Raw genomic sequence first — 25249 nt, forward strand, 5'->3', positions numbered from 1 at the left:
AAAATCAATATGAAAATTATAATAATACAATATAAAACAGTAAGAATCAATACAACCTAATAATAATACAATATAAACCAGTGGATATCCAAAACCAAAAACTTGCTACCAAAATAAAAATGTTTAAAGCTTATCCTAAGTCTGAACTCACTTATACTTATCTACAGGGAATAGAGAGGGAGAGAAAAGGTCAGAAATGGTTGGGGAAGGGGAGGGAATGCATTTAAAAATAAATAATAAAAAAAGGAAAAACGGGTTTTGCTACACAACCTACACCCCTGAAGAAGATTAAAGCACCTAGGATGCAGAAAGTTCTGGCTATCCAGTCCAAGAGTATGACCTGTGGAATTATTCTTGCTGTCCTTAGGTTGCAGAGGAACATGGGCCTGGGCTTGCTACTTGTCTCATGGAGTCTGGAAGGAATTACTTTTCTTCCTGTTGCTACATGTATTAGATGGGAGATTTTTTTGCTTTCCTTAGAAGCATTGGGTGTTGACTGCAGCCAAGTCTAGGGATTTTATTTTTGACTGGGGTGTACGAGTGCCCTTTGTAGCATTAAACCCAGAAGCTTCTGGCTAGAGGATCTTGCCACTTCACTCAGGATCAGCCTGATTGCTGCATTTGGGAGCAGGAAGAAATTCTACCCCATAGTCAGATTGGTTACAAACTGTGGGGTGGTTTATTTTATTTTATTTTTTGCCTTCCTCTGTAGTTGGGGGCATGGCCCCTTCCTTGGATCTCTGAAGTGCATGTTAAGTATCCTTGCACTGGCAGGACACTTACAGCCCTCTTCCCCCTGCTTTACCTGTGGCAGATTAGGTTGTTTTTGGTGTCTTGCTATATTATGCCTCACAGTTGTGTGACAGATTTGATTGTGTAGTTTTAGGGAAAGGTAGGACAAGTACTGGTATGGGATGGTTGGATGGACAAGGGGTTGAACTAGATGACTTCCTGGTGTTCCTTCCAGCCTGACTTTTCTATAATTTTGGGATTCTGAGTCTGCCAGCTTAAGTGATAGTTTTCTAAAAGATGGGGAGAAAAAGTGAAGCTGGCTTCCAGTTGTGAAAAGGAAGGGTTTCCCTGTTTCCTTGTTTGCCATAGTTCCAGCATATAGGTATGGAAGGGAGACTGGATTCACTAGGCTTTTGTCAACCACCAAATATTGGGTACCTGTGTATTGTTTCTATACAATATATGGTGACTAAAGACCCTTGTCTTCTGTATTTTATAGTTATGATTGACTATAACATTTGTATTTAGTTGAATGTTACAGCAGTGATTCCCAAAGCACAGCCAGAAGAAGGGGCTTCTAGATCACCCCAGGTATCCTTCCTTTTTAATCAAAAGCTTATTAAGGAAGTGCAGTGATCTGAAAGAAATCCTGAGGATTGTCCAAGATCCATCTGCCAGGTATGTTTGGTTGAGAGGCTTAACATTTCCTATGTCTCTGCCCTTTGTCCCTTCCCTAATGTTTAGTTCCCCCTGCAGTCTCTGGCCTTTTTTTCCCTTGCCTTGTTTTAAAATACAGTGAAGATACTTTAGCCTTGTCCCTTTCCCTGTAGGGATATGAGGGCTTTCTTCCTGCTCTGCCCCAGTGATCGTAGGGTTTGATACAACAGGCTGTAGCGTGAATTCTTTCTCTTTACTGTGCAAAACGCAATAATGGTAGCAAATAGGAAGTGGTTTGCTAAGTCAGACTGTTTTTTTATCACTATTGCCAGTAATAACCACAAGGGAAAAAATGCAAACACCAAGTTCATTGTAAAGCTATATATGGGGGAAGTCACTTGTGCAATTCTTTTGCTGGCAAGACTACACTCTGTAAGTATCAGACTTTTTAATTAGATCTTCTGGAGGCTTCTTTGGCTTCTGTATCTAGATGAATTCAGTATACTTTGAGGCTAAAAGCTTGATGCCTTATTCAGCTTTACTGCAGTGTAGTCAGTTTAATAGAATTTCCTATAAACAGCAACCTTATATGGGAACTAAGAGAAACACTCCTGTGGGGATGTCAGCATTGATCATTAATAATGTTAGCTTCCTGGCTCTGGCTGCTGTTAACATCCAGTGGCACTGTTAATAATAAAGTTTTAAATTTAGTCTTTTATTACTTTCTTGCTCACCCCCAAATTATTCTGGTATTCCCAATGTACCTGTTGTTGCTACATACTTTCAGGGCTGTTGTGGAAACTGTGGTATTTATTCTTTCTTATAGAATTTAGGGTTCACGTGCACCAGGGAAAAAGACTTGCTGTTGCTAATGAAGCTTTCTTAACTAGTGCTAAGAGTGAAGCCTGGTATTCAATATTGATTTTCCCAAAGGCAAGAAGCTATAAGCTTTTCAAAAGTGATCTGAGAAGGAAAAATGTAAAAATAGGCTTATACTTTCCTTTGATTTGTTGATTTGTAGTCCAGTACAAAGAAGACATGAAAGGTTTTCTTTTTCTCTTTGTTTTATCTAGTAATTGCACCCCCAAAAGCTGGAGAATTACTGAAGTGGAATTGCAAGGACAAAGAGAGTAAAAGTAGAGTAACTGAAAGAGGAAGGAATTTTAATGGACTGTTTAAAGCTCTTGGTTTTATTCACATTTATTTAATCTCAGTGACTAACATTTTGGAGAAAGAAAATACTCCCATTCCTTTAGTGAACTTGTGAGCTTAACTGCTTGCATTGTCTGAGACATTCAGTTAAATCTCCAGCAAGGATAGATATGTGGTCGGAGGCCAGCAGGTGGGGCAACCACCCTTTTCCCCCAGCCCAAAGAAGGCTTCTGTTAAATTAACCTTAACTGGGAACTTCCTGGCTTTCTACCTGTGCTTTTTCCCCAAATCACAATAGTTTTCTTTTAAGGCTACATACATGCACCATGCTAACTAAATGTTGTTTGTTTGCTTTGACATTGTATACTGGCACGAATAACATTTTCAAAAGTATCTCATTTTCAAAAGTAACTTAAGCACAGAAAACTGTCTGGATAGCTGCCTGAGCTAGTGTGGTGGGAGAAACCTCCCTAAGGTCCGTTGTGTAGCTGTAATTTGATTGACAGACAACGCAGGTAAAGAAAGACAGCTGTTTATTTGCTCGAGCAAAGACCATAAAGCCAGCAAAAGGCAAAATGGCGCCCCCTCAAGGGTGAGGCGATCTTTTATATTTTTTATAACAAAGCAAGACTATATGGTTAACAAAAAGCAATACTGGGGGCGGTGTTCTACAAATCTTTGTAACAGCATATTTTTATTAAGCTGAACTAGCACTTTTAAAAGCTAAAAGTTAAGTAACAGTAACATTATAATATGTTAGCAAAACCTTATATAGTAGAAGATACTTCTCAAGGACGCAACCAGTAAGCTCAAAACAATGGTTTCTCTGTCTTATCTTACTTCTTGTTGTAGCTGATTTTTTTTAGCGCACAGACACAGATTCACTTTTTAACTCAGAAAATGCTTGGTGCAGTTAAAATGATTACTTGATACAAGCAAAGGCCTAGCTATCATTCTGCCTTGTGGTCAGCTGCATTGCTAGGCCACAGGTCATGCCTTGTATTCAGCTGTAAAGCTAATACTTTTTAATAATCCAAATTATTGTAAACCTAACAGTATGCTTTCAGAAAACTATTTTATTTCAGGGTAATAACAAACCTGCGCACTACACTAGGAAGGAATACTTTTAAGTTTAGAGTCTAAACCAATAGGAAATATTCAAGAAAGGGGTATGAAAGTCACCTCTCTCATTGACTTTAATACCTGGTTGCAGCCCTGGGTTAGGGATCGGTAAGACTGGATTCACAATCCAACCCCCCTCACACTTAGATATCCTAAGCTGTCCCTTTTGAAGATAAATGATGGATTCAGTCTTTTCTTTTGAAAAACAGGTGGAGTGACTGGAGAGCTATCTCTTGTGTTATAGTCCAGAGGTTAGAGCATTCACCCAGGAAACGGAGACCTGGGTGTAATTCTTTCCAAAATCAGAGGAATTTCAGTCCCTTGCTTCCCACTGCAGAGGCCCAAACTGCCAGCTGTTGACTAGGCTGGGTGTACTAAAGCATTCAAAAGCTATCAGGACAAACGCAAGCAAAGAGGCTGTATGTTTTATCAAAAAAACCCAGGATGTTTTGTCAAAAAAAACCAACCATGCAACACCCTCCCTTCTACCCCCCAAAATCCCTCCATATACAGACAACCATGAGCACAGCAGAGTAGGGGGAAGCAAAGCATACAGCAATATATTAAAAAAAAAAACAAAAAAAACCAAGACAACAAGGAAGAAAAGATGTGTGTTAATTCTTCCCAGTGCATTTGCTGATGAAACTTTCCTTATTGCTGGAGATGAGTATGATCAAACATTTTCAGCGAGTGCAACAAAATTATTATCAAAATCCTGCTCAGAGGAAGAGAGATCTGCCTTGTCTTGTTTTGCTGGGCAAAGTATCTTCCTAGGGAAACTTAGGCAGACAGGGTTCCTTGGGTGAATTTGATATCTTTTATTAGACCAACCCAAATGGTTGGAGAATAGTTATTAAGCAAGCTTTCGGGTTCAAAAACCCTTCGTCAGGCTAAGGAAGCTGCAGCAGTTGGTGTGTGCTCTTCCTGGATGGAATGAAAAGTAAAGAAGCCAGGGGCTGGGCTGGGCGGGGGAGTCAGTTGCCAGGCAGATTGTAATGCATCAAAAATCCAATGTCTGTGTTTAGTCCCTGATCTCTAGTATCCAGCAGGTTGATGAAATGGAGCTCATAGGTTCGTCTCTGGGATGTGTTGTGTAAATTTCCCTTGAGGATCAGGACTGAGAGATTGGAAAAACTTACTTACAGATAGCAAAGTAAAACTGACTCATTACATGGCATGCAGGGTTTTTCTCTCTCCCATAGTTGGTATGTCTATGAAACATTGCTCGCTGACTGACTAACATGGTCACCCCCACTTGAGTCTTCAGTATGTGCTTTCTTCCTCTCACCTTAACTGCAGTCCACCACGTGAAAATAAGTGACCTTTATGTAGGCTGCCTCTGGGTGGGTAAAGAGTGAACATCAATATTTCACGAAGGGTTGAAAGATGCATACCAGTAGTATATTATTCCATTCAGTATTTGTAGAGGGATTTGAGAAACAAGGTGATATTTGGCCAGTAGAGGGAGATGCTGTAAAACAGATGACAGATACCATCATTTGTGACTCGACCACAAACTGAATTAAAATATGCATCTGTGCAGCCTGCTCTCCTGCTCCTATATGTTCATGTATTTATTAATTGATTATTTCTCAACAGTTTGGATACATCGGCAAGGAAGCTCTGAAGAGCTTGATCTTTGTCAGGGTAGAGGAAAACTTTGCATACTCATGCTTGTGGGGCGGGCGGCATTGTTTTATTTAATTTTTTTTAGACTATGACATTTTAAACTACATCGTATTTAAAATGTCTAAATAAATTGTGACAAGTCCCGATTAGTGCTACTTCATTGTTGCTCTGAGGACAAACACTGCACAGCTGTGTTCCCTTCCTAAACACAGAGAAATTCTTAGCAAAGGAAAGGTACAGATGGCGGGTCTCCCACGCGCTCGGCAGCGGACCCAAAAGTGGACTGGAAGTACTTCTGGTCCACTTCCAGGTCCACCGCCAAACACACGGCCCGTCCCGCCCGCCCCCCCCCACTCCTGTGGGACTCTCCATCTGCCCCACCATCTTGGCATTCACAGGCTGTGCCTGGTACCTCAAGGTACGTAGAAAAAAACATATAAAGCTGTGTCTATGGCTGAATCTTTGATTCTCCAAATCAGAATCGAATCTTCGGATTCAGCCGAATCGAATCGGGACAGTGATCCAAATCAGCTAATTGAATCATTTCCCCCAAATCGAGCCAAATCTGAAATGAATATGGCCCACTTTGCACACCCCTAGTAATTAATCTTGCCACTATTCCCTTGCAGCTAAATGTATGGATTGATGGGGAGCCTGGTGAGGTAGATGACATGACTCTGAGAGCTGGATCTAGCCTGCAAGCCAGGGGTTGAGCGCTAAAGCTTTGACTATAACTATGCTATTCATCATAGATTAGAACTCATAGGGCACAACTACATGAGATATTTACTGCAGAGCTACCTGATTGACTTCACAGTAAAATCTCAGTGTCTACACTTGTGGGCCTGCTAGGCTTCAGAAAACTAATTAACTCTGCCACAGGTTAGTATCTGTAAATTCAAGTACTATCATGTGGTGTTCTTTGGTGTGCAGCAGTGCACATGTAGATGCTGATGGGGCTGCCTGGAACACAAGGGTGCTTCATTGTGAGGCTGTCTGCTGGCTAGTAGGTCTGTGGAAAATTTCAGCAGCCATTTCATTTCAAAGGTGTTTCAGGATGTTTCAGCAGCTGAAACACCAAATTCGAATTGAAATGGAAGACTCAGAAACATCTCCGAAATGTAACAAGGCAACCAAAACATTTCTGAAATGTTTTGGAAAATTTTGGAGTTTCAGAGCTGGGCTTGCAGGGAATTAGCTGTACACTGCTGTCCTGCCATGCGACTCAGCTCTGCAGGGAGCAGAGATCCATGCCGGGGGTCTCATAGCTACCGCTGCCCACCACGTGATGCCCTGGCAACACAGGGCTGCACAGGCTGGGCAGCAGTGGCGAGGAGACCCCAGCGTGGATCTCTGCTCCCTGCAGAGCCAGGTCGCACAGCAGGGCAGTGCTGGTCCTTGCTGTACAGCCTGGCTCCGCAGGAAGCAAAGACTTGCACCGGGGTTTCCTCCCTGCTGCTGCCCACCCCATGCAGCCCCAGATCTCTGCTCTCTATGGAGCCAGGTAACGCGGCAGAGACCAGCAGGCTTGCTTGCCACTCTGCGTTGCTTCCGTGCCCTGCAACACGGTGTGACAGGGATCAGAGATCCATGCGGGGCCTCCTCGCCTGCATGGAGGGCAGTGGCCTACCTCCTCCCCTGGACGAGCTACCCACGGCCCCGTCCTGTTCCCCGCTGAGGCCCCAAGCCCTGGCCCCAAATCCTGCCTGGCTGAGTAGGGCTGTCCAAAGCTTCCCTTGCAGCCCATTCGAAACAGATTCGGCAGAGCCAAATCTCAGAAACAGATTCAGCCAAAACAAAACAGGATAGTGATCTGAAACATTGAAACAAATCACTGTCCTCCAAAATGGCCAAATCCAAAACCGAATCAAAACACAACTGTTTCGCACAGCCCTGCTGGCTAGCCTCCCACTGGAACACTCTAATGTCCCAGACAGCCCGTCTACAGCACGTTGAGTCAGGTCAGAGCAGCCCCAGGCTGGCAGGTTGAGTCCCAGGTCCCCCACCTGCCAGGGCTTCTTCAGCTCAACTCAATGTGCTGCAGTCCTGGGCTCGCATGAAGGCGTGGCACCCAGGAGCAATAAATTACAGGGTAAAATGCATCAGTTTTAATGCATTCACGTTAATTTCACATGTAAATGTGCCCATGGAAAACTTGAGATTTAAATCTACAAATTTTGGGGAATTTTTTTATTCCTAAATCTTAATCTCTGTTGAATTTTAGTTTCTGCTTTCTTAATGGCATCTGTTTCCAAGTTTACCCTGTCACTTTTTTATATAGCTATATTCAAAATATATTTTATATAACTATTATAGTATTCTGCACTGGTCCGCACCTGTAGGGAGTGAACCAGGAAAGCCAAGGCTGTAACCAAACTCCAACTGGCTACATGAATCAAGGACAATAAAAAGTCCTTCTTCAGATATGTGGGGAGTCAGAAGAAAAACAATATTGGGCCCATGCTAAACCAAATGGGACAGCTGACAAACAACACACAGGAAAAAGCCAACCTGCTTAATGATTACTTTGCATCAGTTTTTTACCAGCCCAAAGGGACAACGACCCTGCCTAATGTGATGCATGCAGGAGGGCCAGGGTGAGGGTGAATATATGCCCCTCACTGGTGAAGGGAACACCTTGAGAGGCTGGGCACCCACAAATAGCTGGTTCAGACAGATTGAACCCAAGTGTGCTTAAGGAACTGGCAGACATCATAGTATGGCCACTGGCAAGGATATTCGAGAACTCATGGTGCTTGGGCAAAGCACCTGAAGATTGGAAGAGGGCCAATGCAGTGCCTATCTTCAAGAAAGGGAGAAAAGAAGATCCAGGGAAATACAAGTAATCCGTTTGACCTCAATCCTTGGAAAGATCTTGGAAAAAATTATCAAAGTAACCATTCTTGATAGGCTAGTTGAAAGAAACATTCTGAGGGACAGCTAGCACGCAGGTAGGTCTTGCTTGACCAATCTCATTCCCTTCTATGACCAGGTGACATACCACCTGGACATAGGAGAAGAGGTTGATATCATATATCTGGACTTTAAAAAAGCCTTTGACCTGGTGTCCCATGATGTCCTCATGGAAAAATTGGCTACACTACAGTCCAATGGGTGGGGAACTGGCTCTGAGGTCGGACCTAGAGAGTGGTGGTTGACAGAACTGAACCAACATGGCACTCAGTGCCCAGTGGTGTCCCACAAGCAGAGCTGTACCTAGGGGTGTGTGGGGAGTGGCTAGTAGTGTGGGGGGAGGTGGCAAGTGGCCAGAGTGGGGGTGGAGGAGGTGGCAAGCAGCCAGAGTGGCACTGTCCATGGGGCACCCCCAAGCACAGGGCCCGGGGCAATCAATCACCCAGATTCACCCCCTGAGAGTGCCGGTGCACCCCCTGATGGCTGCACTCACTGCTCAGGCAATGGGCAGGGGGGCAGGCAGGAAGACCGGTGCCCCTTCTGCAAGTACCAGCCGATTGCTGCAGCTGCTTTCTAGAGTGGCCATGGCCAGCACTTTCTGGAGTGGCTGCAGCGAGTGCAGAGATTGGCCATAGGGGACTTCCTTCCCCCGTAGGGAACCCCCCCACCCCCTCCATTTGGTGGGACCAGTTGCAGGAGTGGCACGTGCCTCCCCTGACAATGGCAGTGACAGTCGCCCATGCCCAACAGTCACAAACTCCTCCAAGACCATTTTAGGCTGGGCATAAAGAAAAACTTTGGTCCGAGCCCCCAAGGCCTGGAGTAGACTCCCCCCAGAGATGGTGCAAGCACCTACTCTGGACTCTTTTAAGAAACATTTGGATGTTTATCTTGCAGGGATCCTTTGACACTAGCTGACTTCCTGCCTCTTGGGCAGGGTGCTGGACCTGTGATCTTGTGGGGTCCCTTCCAGCCCTAACATCTATTAAATCTATGAAATCTATAGTTGCTTCTGCATGTTCTTTATACTTGGTAGTAATAGAGGTTTTACATTTGGGACCTTCATGGATTCTCTCTTCTTTTACTCTTCAGGGCTGTTTTCTGATTCTAATGGGGCAATAGAATATTTTGATAATGTTATATAATTTTGACAGTATTCAGACCTTTGTTCCACTGTATATCTAAAAAGTTGCGTTTCATTTCTGGTTCAGCGGTAGGATGAGCAATTTCAAATTTAAACCACTCACCTTTTATATGTTGTTAAGTTGGGTACTGTGAGAAAAGGAGGGAAACTGATTTGGATTTTTGCCTAGAAAGCTTCTAACATATCCCCAAGTTTATATTCTTGTGAATGGAAGGTCTTTTCCCATGTTGATAATATCAGATCATCTTAAACAGTTCCCCAACCTCATATGCCAAAAGAAGCAAGTTAACACTTAATGGAGTAGAGTTGACTTCAACAGATATTCCAACTGTCTTGAAATTCTTTACCTTGAGGCAGAATGGGTGCCTTCTCTTCTACTGTCAGGTCATTGTTCTTCTCTGTCTTATGTCTTGTGTTGTATGGTGACACTTTCTCAGCCTGGAGAAGGCTGTTTGCACCCAAAATCTTGCAAAGAATTTTTCCAACTATTTTAGTTGGTCTAATAAAAGATATTGGATTTAGACAAAGAACGGTGTCTGCCTTGCATGGTATGTCGTCTTGCGACCATGCAAAACTATCTTAGTTTGATTCAGGTGTGATCCTGTAACATAGTTTAGTAGGGGGCTACAAACTCTCACAGCCTGGCCATTGTTCACTCAGACACCTTAAGTTCTTTGGATCAGCCTTTCTTGGTAATTAAGCAAGATCCAATTGTAACAAAAAGGATGTAGCACTTCTTTTCAAGCGTTTTTTATTCATTTTTTTCAGTGAGAAATATAAGGCTTAAACCAGGCTACTGTATGTGGGAAGAATCCTGTAATTTACTGATGTAACTCAGTTATTGTTATTAGTCTTTTTTTTTTCCAGAACAGAACACCTACTGTGTGGGGTGACTTTCTACATTATTATTATTTAAAATCCGTTGTTGGGGCATGTACTGATGCTGTCCTTGAATAATTAAAGGGCTGTAAGAAGCTGTTAAGATGGTTTGTGAATCAGACTCCCCCATGCTTAACAGCTATTTGTAAAAGCATTATCTTGTCATTAAGTACTACTGACTGATTGACTTTAGGGTGTAATTGCATAATTAAATTTAAGCTTACCAAGAGGTTACTTGAAACATTCCACTGAAAAATACAATCCTGCGTGTTTAGGCAAATATCAAGGTTTTTCTCAGTTTCAGATGTGATTTTCAGGTGAGTACAGAGATACAGAATCAGTCTGGCTTTTAAATACAATCTTTTAAAATGATGTAAAATCTTCTGTGCCTTTTAATCTTGCCTCTAGCCTGTGTTACACAGTGGGCATGTCTGCATATGAAATTAATGCAACTGAGTATACTCTGGCTCAATTTGAGCTAAAAGTAAACTAATCCTGATGTCACCACCTACACATGAGTTAAAGCACAGTAATTTACTGCTCTGCTAGATTACCATTTGTATTTGATGGGACTATCTGGCAGCACAGTAAATTAATTTTCTGCACCCTAATTGCTGTGTATGTGTAGACAGTGATAGGGGGTGCCCCAATACATCAGTCCAATATCGGATCGGTACCAGTGTAAAGAAAACTGGCTGTATTGGATATCAGCTCAATAAATGCCCGTGCTGCAATCAGCTGCAGCGCAGCACTCAGGAGCAGGGCCAGCAGCATGGAGAGCTGCATGTAGCTGGTAAGTCCGGTGGGGTGGAAGGGAAAGGCATGGAGAGAAGGGGTGTGGGGGGGTGGAGATCAATGCACCCCGTGGTGAGGGAGGGGGCAGAGGTAGGGGCAGGCGCTGTTTAGGTGGGGGGGGGGCAGAGCCACAGCTCGTGGGAGGGGAGGTAGCTCCCACTGCTTGTGCCTCCCCCGCATCCTCGTGTCCTCCTAGGGTGCGTGTGCCCCCTGGATCTGCATGGGGTGGTGGGCTGCAGCCAGGGCTGTGTAGGACTCTTCTTGGTGGGGACTGGGTTCAGAGTGGGCACCAGCAGTGCTAGGACGATGCTGCATCCACCCCAAATTTCACTCCTCTCCCAGTGCTGCTGCCGCGAGCCACCCGGCACAAACCCAGCTCTTCCTGGCACATGGGTGGAGGTGGGGCGTTGAGCCGGGACTGCACCGGGCGGCTGGCAGTAGTCATATTTGGGATGGATACAGCGTCTTCCCACTGTTGCCGGCACCTGCTCCAAGCCCAGCCCCCACCAAAAAGAGCCCCACATAGCCCTGGCTGCAGCCCACTCCTCCCCATGCAGATCCAGGGGGCACATGCCCCGCTATGTGCTCCTCGGGTGCAAGCAGCGGCGGGAGCCACCTCCCCTCCCACGAGCTGCAGCTCCAGCCTCCCCCCCCTGGCAGGACAGCATCTGCCCCTACCCCTGCCCCCTCCCTCTCTGCAGGGGTGCATTGATCTGCCCCCTGCCACACACACCTTCCCCCCTTCCCTTCTACCACACTGGCCTTACCAGCTGCACGCAGCTCTCCATCCTGCCAGCTCTGTTCCTCACTGCCTGAGTGCTGTGCTGCAGCTGCATGCAGCAGGGGCATTTATTGGCCCCATCAGCGAAGCCCAGCCTCCACTGAGAAGAGCCCCACATAGCCCTGGCTGCAGCCCATCCCGCCCCGTGCAGATCCAGGGGGCACACGCCCCCCTGTGTGCTCCTGGGATGCAAGAAGTTGCAGGAGGCACCTCCCCCTCCCCAACCCAGCGCCTGCCCCTGCACCCTCCCTCACCATGGGGGGGTGTTGATTTGCTGCCTCCCACACTTTTTCCCTCCCCCCTCGCCTACCACCACCCCAGATTTACCAGCTAGAGGCAGCTGTATTGGAAATCGGATCGCTATCAGCCAATATGCCTCCTTAAAATATCAGGTATTGGTATTGGCCCCAAAAATCTCTATCGGTGTACCTCTAACAGTGATACTTTACCGCACAGAAGATTAGTCTGCTGTGCAGTAAAGCATCTCTTGTAGATGTACCCAGCATATGGTGTGATTATTGAGACTTAAGCCTGTAATTCATATTTTTTCAAAAGATTCCAGACAATGTTCCATACTGAAGCATCTCCAGAGCTTTGTGTAAAGTTCCTGCATTTGTTTATGATTTGGTAAACTTGAGAAAACTAGAATGCAATGAAAGACACATTCCTATATTTTTAAAACAAATGTTTGTATTCTTTTTGTGTTCCTTCACAAATGCAGGATTTTCAAGTGACCTTTACTATGCGTTCTGCTATAGATCAAGCACTTTGGTAATTGAATGAAAAAAAATCATACCACAACAAGCATCATTTCTTGCTTGACTCAGAGTTTCTTGTATGTCATAGTGGTGAACTACTTCATTTTACTTAATCAAAGTTATATTTAACCAAAAAAGTAAACTAGATTAATGTGTCTTTGCTCTTCCCTAGAAGAAAAAATGTGGACTGTGATCTGTTTACATGTACTAAGGATAAAATCAGTTTTTGAAAAAGGAATTGTAGGTCTGTTAAAACCTATTATGAAGTTCAGGCAAAGGCTTTATTACAAGTTCAAATGAGACATGCAGCTTGGAAATCCGTGGCTGTCTCCTTCCTGTGTTACAGGAAACCTTAAACTTTTTCATTCATGTTACATAGTCTGCATGGGATTTTGCACCACTGTTGTATACGATAAGTGACAGAGGTCAGTCCCTTTGGAACTTAGGAGCAGACAAGTATTTACATGATAATACACTTTTAATTTTGGGGGGAAAGGGCTATTTTTTTAGTAACATAAATCTTTATTTGGGTATCTGAAAGATTATTAATTCTGGAGTTCTTGAAGTTCTTATAGATTCTCTTGATATTCAATTTAGTCACTTAATCTTCATTTTTGGGGCTTTTCTTACACATGGATTTTAAAATGCTAAAGGATTTTCTTTTCTTATAAACTAGTGGGGAATGGTTAATTGCTCATTACATTACTGGAGGTTTTCAGTTAATTTCAAGAGTCCTTAGGACAGTTGAATTGTTTGCATAATAAGTTGTGGGTTTGCTTATGACTGGGCACTTCAGCTTTGATTACCAACAAAGTTTCATGGAACCTGGTAGGCTTGTCATAGGCATCCCTTAGGTGTGATAAAGTGATAAAGGAAATGTAGTGCCTTTCAGAAGGGTGTGTACCTATGAGAAACAGGAAGCAGTACAGCAACTGGCTGTGTGTTAAGGGATTTGTAACTCTTGACTAGTGCAGGTGTGCAGACACGCTGCTGAGCATACTCACTTCAGGCATCTTGGCAGCCGCACTGTTCAGCAAAGAGTGAAAAACCCTGGTGGGTAGAGAAATATGACTACTTTACAGCTGAAAGAGTTATCACATTCAGGTCTGTACAGGAGGAGACGGGATCGTCCTGATAGTGTGGGGCTTCAGGGGTTACATGAAGAGAAGCTAAGGTGAGTGAGTGAAAATTAATGGCTAACAAAGGTGACTGGTGCCTCTTTAGTTATGTGTTTGTTTTAACGGTTACAGTAAAACTTAAGTACAAACAGCAGATTCTGATAATGGAATTGTCAAACACGTGTAATGAAAAGTAGCCCCCAAAGTACCAAATAAATCTAGGAAGAGCTAATAGGAAGCAGATATTCTGTGTTTGCTTCAGTCACAGCATGGTATTTGGCAATGATATGACTGTCCTAAATTCAGGAAAAGGAGGCTCTCCATAGCTTTTTAGTATACCTCTGACAAATGTAACTTACTAGTAAATACCTTTCACAAATCTTAAAAGTTATTGCATTGCAGCTTACAATAAGTCCACAGTTTCAATGAGAGTGTTCTGACGACTTTAAAAAAGTTGTCTAGCTTCTCTGGGGTCTTTCTGCCTCCATTCTAAAGGGTTTTTCTTTGTTTATAGATGGTCTGTTGCAGCTTGTTAGATTATGGTTTTTCATAGGGGTTTCTTTGTTATTGTAATGGCTTTAGACAAAAGAATGTGGTAGAACCACTTAACATGACCTTATAAAGAAAGGATAACCAAAAATCTGAAAGCAGTTTAATGACTTCAGTTATTTTCCTAATATTAATGTTCATTCTAGCACATTCAATTAGACTTTCAGAGGCCTATATTTTGATTGGTATCATGAAAGAATAATTGTTTAGAACCTGAGTAAACATCAGTATAGAAAAGTAAAAATACTCTTTTTTTTTTTTTAATATTCTCAAACAATCTGTTCCCATTTTTGCTAGTTAGAGAAGGATTCTTGTGTAAATGCTGACAAAAGCATCAAGGGAGTGAAAGTACTTCCTACCTTCTAATGACTTTTACATTGCTCTTATTTTTATGCTATTTTTTTTGTTTGAACTGTGTAACTGGAGTGCTACATAAAATTGTGTTGCTTTTTTATATGGGGGTTACAGTACTGTCAGCTTCTGTATAACAAAATCATCTTTTCAGGCCTTCAAACTTTGACTGAAACTCTACAGAAATTACAAATACTTCTGTAAATGCACAAATACTTCAGTTAAATTATTTGAGCTTGTGGTTTCAGAAGGATGGAAATTTAGATTGATGTGCTTAACCTTAACAACTTAATGCCAGTTTATAAACTATTTTCAAACAGACATTATAGAAACTTTAGATAAAGTCTTTTACTCACCATGATACAAAAAAGTAAAACTAAATAAAGTCTTCTTGCACTTCTATTAACTTGAATCTTGATCAGGCATTTATCCATGGGACTACTCTTTACCTACCTTTTTAAGAATTCCAATACATGTTCATATTAAAAGTCTTATAATCTCATATCAGCATTTCTAACTTCAAATGTCCTTCTTTTCCTTATTGCAGACTTCATGTTTTTGGATGTCTGTACCCCAAATCAAACTGTTACACTTAATCATCTATATACCTCTTAGTCCAGGTTATTTTTCAGTCTACCTAAGTCTAGAAGTTTATGCTTGATTCAGTGTTTTTTCCTTTTGTAATATAGTTTCTATATTCAGTTTAATTTATTTGAAACTAGTACAAAAGAAAAAATAAAGGTCATGTTTAATGTCATGCTATGAGATCAAAATATGCTTTCGTAACTGGAGTCCATCAGTAAAGCTGTTGGAAACAAGTTACAAAGATGCATATTTGATAGCAATAATGTTCCTGTTGTTCTTTTTTTAGTGTTCATGTCAGAGTAGTATTCATGAGCCTTGATCTGGAGTAAGGCCCTATGGGGATGCTGTATAAATATAAAAGTTGACATGACTCTTACCATGGACTACTTAAAGCTTAAAAAAATGAACATACCTGAAGGTTAGGTGTGAGAGCAGATTTGTGTCTAGAAGGGATTTGAAGAAGTCCATAGCCTCACAGATCAGTTAATGGAGGGTGATCCGTGCATAAAGTGGAATGGCAGAGTGTCTGGATGTGTTTATGGGACAAGCGGGTAAGGAGACCAACACCTTTGATGAGGCAGCTTCAAAAGTGGGCACTTAGGCTGCGTCCAGACATGCAGCAGCCTGCAGTTTGTGGCACTGCAGACCTCTTTGTGGCACCACAAACCACATGTGGTGAACATTAAAATTTGCCCCATGCTGCAAATTTACAGGCAGAATTTGCTACTGGGATTTTTTGGTAGCAAAAAAATAAAAATCAGAACAAAAAGCAGCACAATGCATGCACAACAAGTGTGTGCCAGCACACATGGAACCCGGGCCATCCAAAGCAATGTTCTGGCTGCCGACCAGGCCTCTGTGTTGCCCAACCTGTGTCTCTGCTGCTCCAGGCCACCTAGTAAGACTGCTTGGGCCAGCAGTGATGCTGGCCCCAGCCTCCAGCTCTCCCTGGCTAAAGAGCCAGAAGGAGCTGGGCAAGGGTTTGCCTGTTGTAGGACAATTTGTCCACAATGAAGCACACGTGCAGGGGCTTGCAGTGTGGGAATTTGTGCTGCTACAAGCACAACCCCCTGCAAGTCTGGATGTGGCTAAAGAGGTCAAACTGTTCCAGTAACGTTGTTAATTAAGTTGGTTGTTTAAAGCAGGCCTTGCTCTTTCTTTTAACCCCTTTCCTCTTGTTTCTTGTACCTGCTATTGTGATCTTGCAATAATTTTTATGGAAAAAGACTGTGCCATTTAAGACTAGGAAAATATCTTTGTGCTCTTATAAATAAAAGAAAATAACTTTAGGGAGAAAAAGAAAGTCCTTATTTTGCAAGAACATCAACTGGAACCCTGAAAAACACCAGCTCACTAAATTCTTCCCAGTGGCACTGAAGTGTCTGTTCTTAGTGAACATAGTTAATTTAGAACCTGTTCATGCACAAGGAGTACAAACTGCTGCCTCCAACATGCATTATTTCTGAACCATCATAATGCCCTGTTGCATGGTTTTGAAACATCTCTTAAAATTCATCTTCTTGTTAGTTTTCTAAGCTAAGTACAAACAGTCCAAAAGCCTGAGGCTGAATCAATTCAATCTTTGCAGATTAGTTTTAACTACGTAGATTGAACCAATAAGCAAGTGAACAGATATTGACTTTTGATTCCGGAAAGCAACCAAATGCTTGCAGTGGCTCAGGCCAGAAGCTGAGGGGCACTAGAGCATGCCTTCCTGCTCTGTGGGAGCAGAGAGCTTGGGTCAATGCTGCCCAAGTCTTTTGTGGCTGGAGAGGGTGAGGCGAAGCATCCTGGGATGCTGAGGGACTGTGAGTTAACTTGAATCTGAAGAGGATCTGGAACAGAAGTTCAGTAAACTGATTTAACCTAAATCAGTTAAGTCTGATACTGCATCCATCCAAGTTTATCTTAAACTGGTTTCAGCCATTTTGAAAGTGGTTTATGTGTGCTGAACTTTGGTTCTGTTACAGATTTGAACCACTTTCTGATCACTTATACTGGTTTATGTGTAATTTTGTCCCTAGCCCTCTAGTGTTGCCTAGCTCCCTTTTTAATACAGTTATGAATTTAAATATGCTAAATAATGCTTGTGGCAATTACCATTAATTTCTGCCAGGGTAAAAAATGACATTAGTTTCTATTCTATTTTCTAATCCTGTATCATCATGTACCTGTTACTACTTAGTTTCCAAAGTTGTCTCTTGTGAGGGTTTTCTGAAAAGGACTTTGAAAAGGCTGTAGTAAATGATAAATACCCCTTCTTTTTTTCTTCCAAAGCTTTTTCTCTTTTCTTTGTGGTGTCCTTTTCCCTTATCCTGTTTGTAGTATTTGCCCTCTAAGTTGTCAGGAACTGGGTAAACCACCTATGTGTGCTTGTACAGACCATAACTAAATGGTGTACAGCAGCACCACTCACTACCCTAGGTAGAGGAGTAGATTCATGGGTGACTGGTGCCGCCTTAGTCAGGGGGGGCATGTGGCCCCCTTCCCCCAGCAACCTGGGGTGGGGTCCCACCACAGCCGATCGCAAGACAGCCAATCACGAGACAGCTGATCGCTGCAGCTGCTTCTGGGAGTGCAACAGCGCCCTGCTCCCCAGCCGGTGCTTGCAGGGGGGACACCGGTGCTCCTGCCTGCCCCCGCCTCCCCTCCCCCGCCCCCCCGCCCATCACCTCAGCTGCAAGCGTGGCCAGTCAGGGAGTACACTGGTGCACATGCACCCCCGTGCACCCCTTACACGTTGCCACTGAGTAGATTTAATCTCTGACTTCAGTCTTACACAGTTTTCAAGTGTGTGGTATAGCTGGATGTGGGATGGCAGCTAGGGCAGGATAACTCAGGTACCAATAATACCAGTGTCCGGGGTCCTGAGTTGAAGAACTAAGATTTTCTCAAAAAGAAACCATCATGGAATGCTTAATGACTATGAATGTGAAGTTTGGACATGAGGCCAGCTAATTAACTGGATAGAATCAACATTAAAACTCAGCAGTATCAAAGGAAAGGAAACTAGAAGAAGCCTAACAGAACAAAATAACTTCTGTCCCAAATGCAGGAGTGTATATAATTCCATACATTTTGGGAAGCAAACAGACAAACCAAAAAGTTCCTGTTTAAATCGTTTTCTGCTGGAATTTTTTTTTTTTTTTTTTGGCACAGGCTTTAGTGAAAGCATCAAAATTATGAATGAGCTTTTAAAAAAAACTTTGACTGGCTCTTTGGAACCAAAATTATGTTTACATTTTTAACTTTAAATTAAGTTTAATGTGGATTATTCTGAAGTATTAAAATAAAAATCATCAACAATTGGGACCCTGAAATCCTAATGCCACCATTGAACAATATTTTCTGAATATGTAGCTAAATGTACATTCCTAAAGGTATACAAAGTAAGAAAAGACCATTGTTTTTTGCATGAAACAACATTCCTTAATGAGACCCGGTTTGAAGTACAATATGAAAATACAGTAATTTCCTGTGTTAACGTAACTTTATGATGGATCAGATACAGCAGGATTTCAGGGTTCATAACACGAAGTAGATCTCTTACTTTTGCATCTCTACCCATTAATGCTTGTATAATCCAAAGCCTGACCTATCTCTATCATTGTTTTCTAAAAGTTTGTAAATCTGTTCTATAGTTTGCAGAGACTCAGTCCATAAGCAAGTCTTCCTCTGCAACCTTTTCCAGGTTGGATTACATAAATGGTTTGGGCCTTACTCTTAAATTTTAAAGTTTTTAAGTTTACAACAGAATCCTCTAAATAGCCTCATAATTTTAGTGCTGTACCTGGAATTTAACAAATGGCTTATTTAAACAGTAACTCAAATTATTTTAGACTTTATGAGCTAGACACCTGATTTTGTGTCCTGAACTAAATTGGGAGCCCAGAAACTGTAAGTTAAGTTTTAGTTGGCTGCACTCTGTGTGACACTAAACAAGCCACTTGATCTCTCCTTGCCTCAGTCTCTCCAGTTCTTGAAGTGGGACTTACAAATGGGTAGATGTTAAATGGTTTAAGACAGGGGTGGGCAAAATATGGTTTATGGGCAGTTTCATCTGGCCCACGGTTCATGGGCCAGATCTGGCCCACCCATCAATTAATTGCACCCTGCCAAGCCCATGCGCCTTGCCCTCGTGGCCAGAAGGGCCCAGCCCAGCCATCATGCATAGCTTTCAGGCACCTTTGCTGCTGCCACTGCTGCAGCTGCCAAGGGACCTGCTTGGCTTCCCCGGTGTCTAGCAGGCATACCCCCCATGCCTGCCTCAGGGTGCATGCAGTGGCTGGGAGCTGTGCCCCCTTCCTGCTCCCTTGCAGCCCCCAGATGAACCGTCCACGACTCCATCTTGTGCCCTGCTCTGCCCTGGCTGGGTAGTGCCTCCCCTTGTCCCTGCCCCTACCCCAGCCCTGTTCACTCCCTCACCATAGGAGGCCTTGATCTGCCCTCCCCCCCCATAGAATGAACACGAGCCACCAATGTAATGCTGTAGCTGGCAAAGCAAACAAAACACTGGTGTGCATCTACAGATGCATCTCAGACAAGACTAAGGATGTCATCTTTCCACTTTGCTTGGCCTTGGCGAGGCCGCAGCTAGAGTACTGCATCCAGTTCTGGGCACTACACTTCAGGAAGGTTGTGGAGAGGCTTGAGAGAGTCCAAAGGAGGATTACATGTATGGTAACTCAGAGGGGACTTGGTGGCAGCCTATAAGTATATAAGGGGCACATATCAGGGACTGGGAGAACATTTGTTCACCAGGGCTCCCCAGGGGAGGACTAGGACTAATGGTCATAAATTGCTAGAAGACCGCTTTAGATTAGACATAAGGAAAAACTTCTTTACAGCTTGTGTGCCCAAATAAACTCCCCTCCTCCTCTCCCCCCCCCCCCCCCCCCCCCCCCGGTGGTACAGTCATTTACTCTGGATATCTTCAAAAAATGTCTGGATGTTTGCCTTGCTGGGGTCATCTGACCCCAGCAGTCCTTCTTGCCCAAGTGCAGCAGGGCTGGACCTGATGATTTTCCTTCCAGCCCCTAACATCTCTAAATAATCGGCCATCGGTATTGACCCAGAAATCTTTGTTGGTGCACCCCTAGTAAGTGCTGATGGTGTTTTTTTAATTGTTGTGTAACCAGTTGCAATACAAGAGCAAATAATGTCATGGTATGCCAGTTTTAGTAGTTAGTATGCACAAAACACCATTTAAATGCTCAAATAATTGGCAACCGTTAAATTGCTTTATGACGCAATGAAGCATTTTTCAAAACCTCCTCCTTAAGAGTACTGGACTCTCAAATATTTTGTTAGAAATTTCACCTATATGCTGAAACCTTCCTCCCTGCTTTCTCCCATAAACAGGATGTTAAGGAAACAGTAAGCAGACATCTGTGATTAATCATGAGGAATTACTCAGCTTTATAGATGCTATTTGCACATCTTCCCTTTTTTTCACCCCCTCCTCCCTTCCTTTCTGAATGGTGTTCAAAAGTAATGTTTGGACTGGAAATTCTCGCCTTTTGCAGTTCAATAGAATATTTTGAAAAAAAGAAAAGAAGTCAAACAACTGTTGATAGTATTATAATAATGACACTTTAAAACTGAGCAAAGTAGCATCCTTAACTTTTTTTTTTAATTCCTATGCACTTACTTTTCTAAAACTTTCAGAAAACGAGATCTCAGTAAAATCTTTCACTGAAACTAACTTGTGCAACACAACAAATAGCTACTGAAGATACGCTACTAATAGTTATCAGTTATTCAAGTAGTTTTCTGCTTTTTCCTTTAGTCACCAAAAATAGATTTACTAGATTTTGTAGATGTTAGGGCTGGAAGGGACCTTGGAAGATCATCAAGTTCAGCCCCCTGCCTGAAGGGCAGGAAGTCACCTGGGGTCATAGGATCCCAGCAAGATAAGCATCCAATCTTCTCTCCAGGGTATACCTTAAAGATATCTCTTTGTGGGAAGATAGTAACTACTACACTGGTTTTGTACTTTTCTGGTGGAGCCTAACAAATCTCTTTATTTCGTTCAGTAAAGCTCCTGGGTTTCTTGCAGCTTATCAGTTCAGGAGCCTACTTAAATACATGCTTAAGTTCCATTGGGATTTGAGATACAGGCTTTTCTGAACCGGAGTCTTAGGGCTCCTTTACATATACAGGGAGGCTGCTCTGATGTGCTGTAAATCCAGCATGTTGGAGCAGGCTTGATTAATCGAGTCAGCTGGAGCACAGAAATTAATGCGTTCCAGCAGTCTCCAGCGTCACATGTATCAGCGTCCCTGCACTGAAAAATGGTGGTGGGGTTCTTTGAATTAAAGCTTGTTGAATGAGCTTTAGTTCAAAGTGCCCTGCCGCCATTTTTTGAGCACGGGGATGCTGATGCATGGGCACTTTTAATTAGCATGGCTTGCTAATTAAAGTGCTCCCCCTGCCTCCCAGACTACATCTATGAACTCTCTTTGTTTGTAAAACTCAAGTTGTCTCAGGAAGCCCAGCATCCTCTGTTTACATCTGTACCTTCGACCATTTAGGAATTATGCAGGGTCATGATCTTCCCTGGTGTAAGTTAAAAAAACCCTCACTTAGAGTAGACCTCAGAAGACAAGTCTGCTGTATGTATGGCACTTGCCTTACTGCAAACTTTCCACTCTTTGCCGGATGAACTGTGAGGAGTTGGCCGAGGCAGTGGACCATGGATGTCCAGAGATTGAGGGACTCTGTAGAGCTTTTGAATTCAATGGGATCCTGGGAGCAAAGAAGAGGCAAGAAAAGTAGAGTTGCTTTGTAGAATTCCTGAACTGTAGTTGACGACTTCCACTGTGTACGTTTGATTATAAATATTCAGCAACAAAAATACTAAAATAGTTGTCAAGTCCCAAATTACCATGACTGGAAACCTTGTCAGAGTTATCTACCATAAATTGTGGACGAGCAAACTTTTTTCCCTGAATCTAAGTCACCTTTGAACCCTTGATTGAAAGAACACTTTGAATCATCTGTTTGGTGTTCTAGGTGGAGAGATGGTTCACATGTCTCAACCTACCATAAAATAATTATGGTATCTTGCAGCAGTCAAAGGTATGAGCCTTAGGATATTTTAAAATGAGCTGCTTTGGAGACTGTAGGCAAGCCTGTGTCCAACTCATCCAAGTGACTAGAGGCATTCAGTTGTACATCCACACTACTTTTCATTGCTTAAGGGTTAAAATAACTCATGATTAAAACACCCCACTTGGCCTCACCCTCATGCTTCTTCTGCATAATAGTTCTTAAACAATTTCTTTTGATTTATTCAGTGTGACATGATGTCATCTCTTCTGACCCTGAATGACTAGATGTCAGAGACTTGCACAAGTGAAATTTAAGCAATTGTTTCTCTTAAATAACTGAGATGACACAAGTGTAAAGCTTTGGTGGTTTTATCACACGTTAATTTTTTCCACTGGTTGGGGCACATACAAATAAGGTGAGGTGTGAGAATTTGTTCTTTCAGGGCTACTTGATTAACTTTCACAAACCTTACAGACCTGCTTTCTGATATGTAGCTTACTGTGGTTCAATACCTAAGTACCCCTGGACCACAGCATTCTATACATAAAATCCAGCCTTGTTGCTTATCATTCTTCAGTTACATAAATATGTTAAACTATTATTAATTCAGTATATATCATTAAACTCTGAATTTCCACACAGGAATGCTCCTTTGTGGAAATAACCTAAATCTTCCTTAAATGTCTCCCCTTTAAATTAAAACAACTGACCTGGTCTCTCACTCAGAAGAGGAAGCCCTGGGTCATGACTTTTTTTCTTGTATTCTTGTAGTTCAATGGGCTGAAGTTGAACTATTATTCTGATCCAGACTGTGCTCCCTCGCGAATCATGTACTGGATGTTTTTTGTGACGCTCTTGGTGCAGATCTCAAGCATAAATAAAACTGAACTATCTTGCATATCATCTGATGTCGTAGAGCATGTGGGGTTAAGGTCCTCTTTGCTTCACTTCTTTTCATAGGAATGCATAGGTCTGGGGCTGGAATTCATATTTTTCCTTTCTAAATGTCAATTTAGCAGTGGTTATATTTATCCTTTACAATTCTTGGTAGGATTATGAACTAATGACTGCACAGTAAATATTTCAGTGTTTGGGCATTCTTACTGATAAGAAACTTAGGTTCACCAAAACATTTGCAAATCTGTCTGCAAGCCTGCTCATGTTACTGTTTCAGTGTCAACAATGTCAAGAATTTTGTCTGAGATTTTTCTGTTTCTTTGAACTGAAGGTTGAAGCAAAAATCTCAGAGTGTTTGAATTCACATAGAAATTGTAAAAAGAAGTAATAGCTCACTCGCACCTCTGATCCAGTATTCTGCATGTTGTAATGACAGTGGCAATGTTTAAGACAGAAAATGTCCTTTTTCTTCTTTCTTCTTTGTTTGTCTTTCCAGGGACTTGTTGTATACACCTTGTCATGATCTATATCAGGGGTTCCCAGTGTTTATATGCCTAAGGGCACATTTGAATTTAATAGAAAAAACAGCAGGCGCCAATATGAATATTAAAGTTTAGATTTTAGATCAATCTGATCATCTCATTCATTACTTAAAATTGCACTAGATCTGCAACTTCAAAATGCAGCTTCCCTTTTCATACAAAAATATTTAGATAAAAAATATTTGTTGGAATAATGATTTTTACTGATCATGAAAATGTGCATGGGCACCTGAATAAACCTCCGGGGGCACCATGGCGCTTGCGGGCACCGTGTTAGGAACTGGTGATCTATATATTAGTGGTGTTTCATTTTAACCATGGGAAAATGTGGATTTGGAGTTACTTTTTTAAATCTGAAAATTGGGGATTTTTTTTTATCAGAGAGAACTAGAATCCCTGGTCATGAGTCAGTCCTCTTGTTGTAAGACTGCTCTGCCTTTTTTCATCTGTGCTTAAAAACCCTGCTGCAAGGAACCTCTTTTCCCCTGCTATGTTTTTTTATACCAGAACTGAATTGAATGAAAGTGCGGCAAATGTGAAATGGATAATTTCACTGTATTAAACCAATGTACATCATGCTCTGTACTGCTTGGAAAGTCCTTGAAAGAAAGCTTGTTCAGTATGCCCAAGTACTCCATGTTCTCATGCACCTGTTGAAACCTGGTTATCATCAGTGTAGTAGATATCAATCAAATCACCTGAGCTGGTCTGTTTGCTTTTAATCCAGTAAACAGTGTTTGTATTTTCCTACTGCCTTCTGTCTCTGTTTAGACCTCTTCAGTGAGAACCATTTATGTGCATTTCTCCTTGAAAAGGTTATTGATTATTACATTTGTTGCAAAATCTGTTACCCTTGTTTTAAGGGGCTGTGTCCTAGCCTCTTCCACTGGATACCCAATTGGTTAAGGCATGAGCATATCCATGACATGTTTTTCTGACCTGGTGATATTCTAAATAGCGATGTGTGTGAATGCTTGCTTTCTTAATAGTAAATGCAAGCTCTGTAGCTTTGAGAGAGTTTAATGAAATGACATGTTGATAATTAATTTTGACAGGAGGATTAAAGTGAATTCCTTTTAAGCGAACTCTCAGCCTAAGTAAAGACAGCCAAAAAGCCCAAGGCTGAATTGATTCAATCTTTGCAGGTTAGTCTAAGCTGTGTAGATTGAACCGATAAGCAAGTGAACAGACATGGACTTCTGATTCTGGAAATGCTGCCACATGCTTGCAGTGGATCAGGCCAGAAATCAGGGCACGCTAGAGCACACCCCCCTGCTCATCTGGATCAGACAGTTTGGGCCACAGCTAGCCTACCCACCCTGTAAGTGGGGCTTTGCAGGAGAGATGCAAAGCATTCTGGGATGTTGAGGGACTGTGAGTTAACTTGAATCTGGCACAGAAACTCAATAAACCGATTTAACCTAAATCAGTTAGGTCTGATACTACATCCATCCAGGTTTATCATAAACCAGTTTCAGCCATGTTAAAAGTAGTTTATGCACACTGAACTTCTGTTGTGTTACAGATTTGAACATGTTTCTGATCACTTGTACAGGTTTATGTGTAACTTCTGTCCCTAGCCTCACACTATA

General features: G+C 42.4%; 1 protein-coding gene across 4 annotated transcripts in view; it reads left to right on the forward strand.

The window, feature by feature from the left end:
• LIMS1 (LIM zinc finger domain containing 1) overlaps window positions 1-25249 on the forward strand; it is a 121916-nt gene that overhangs the window by 51716 nt on the left and 44951 nt on the right. The window contains exon 1 of one of the 4 annotated variants that reach the window (XM_019485008.2): window positions 1800-1821. The exons of 2 other annotated variants lie outside the window; for them this stretch is intronic. Coding sequence is in view for 1 of the 2 variants with exons in the window: in XM_019485005.2 (XP_019340550.1) it covers window positions 13630-13736 (107 nt within the window). In the remaining variant the exon portion in view is untranslated. Of the gene's footprint in view, window positions 1-1799; window positions 1822-13574; window positions 13737-25249 lie in introns of those variants that run through there. One more of the 4 variants, XM_019485005.2, reaches the window with a different exon arrangement.

This window comes from Alligator mississippiensis, chromosome 1 (genome assembly GCF_030867095.1).
Source record: "Alligator mississippiensis isolate rAllMis1 chromosome 1, rAllMis1, whole genome shotgun sequence".
Taxonomy (NCBI): domain Eukaryota; kingdom Metazoa; phylum Chordata; order Crocodylia; family Alligatoridae; genus Alligator; species Alligator mississippiensis.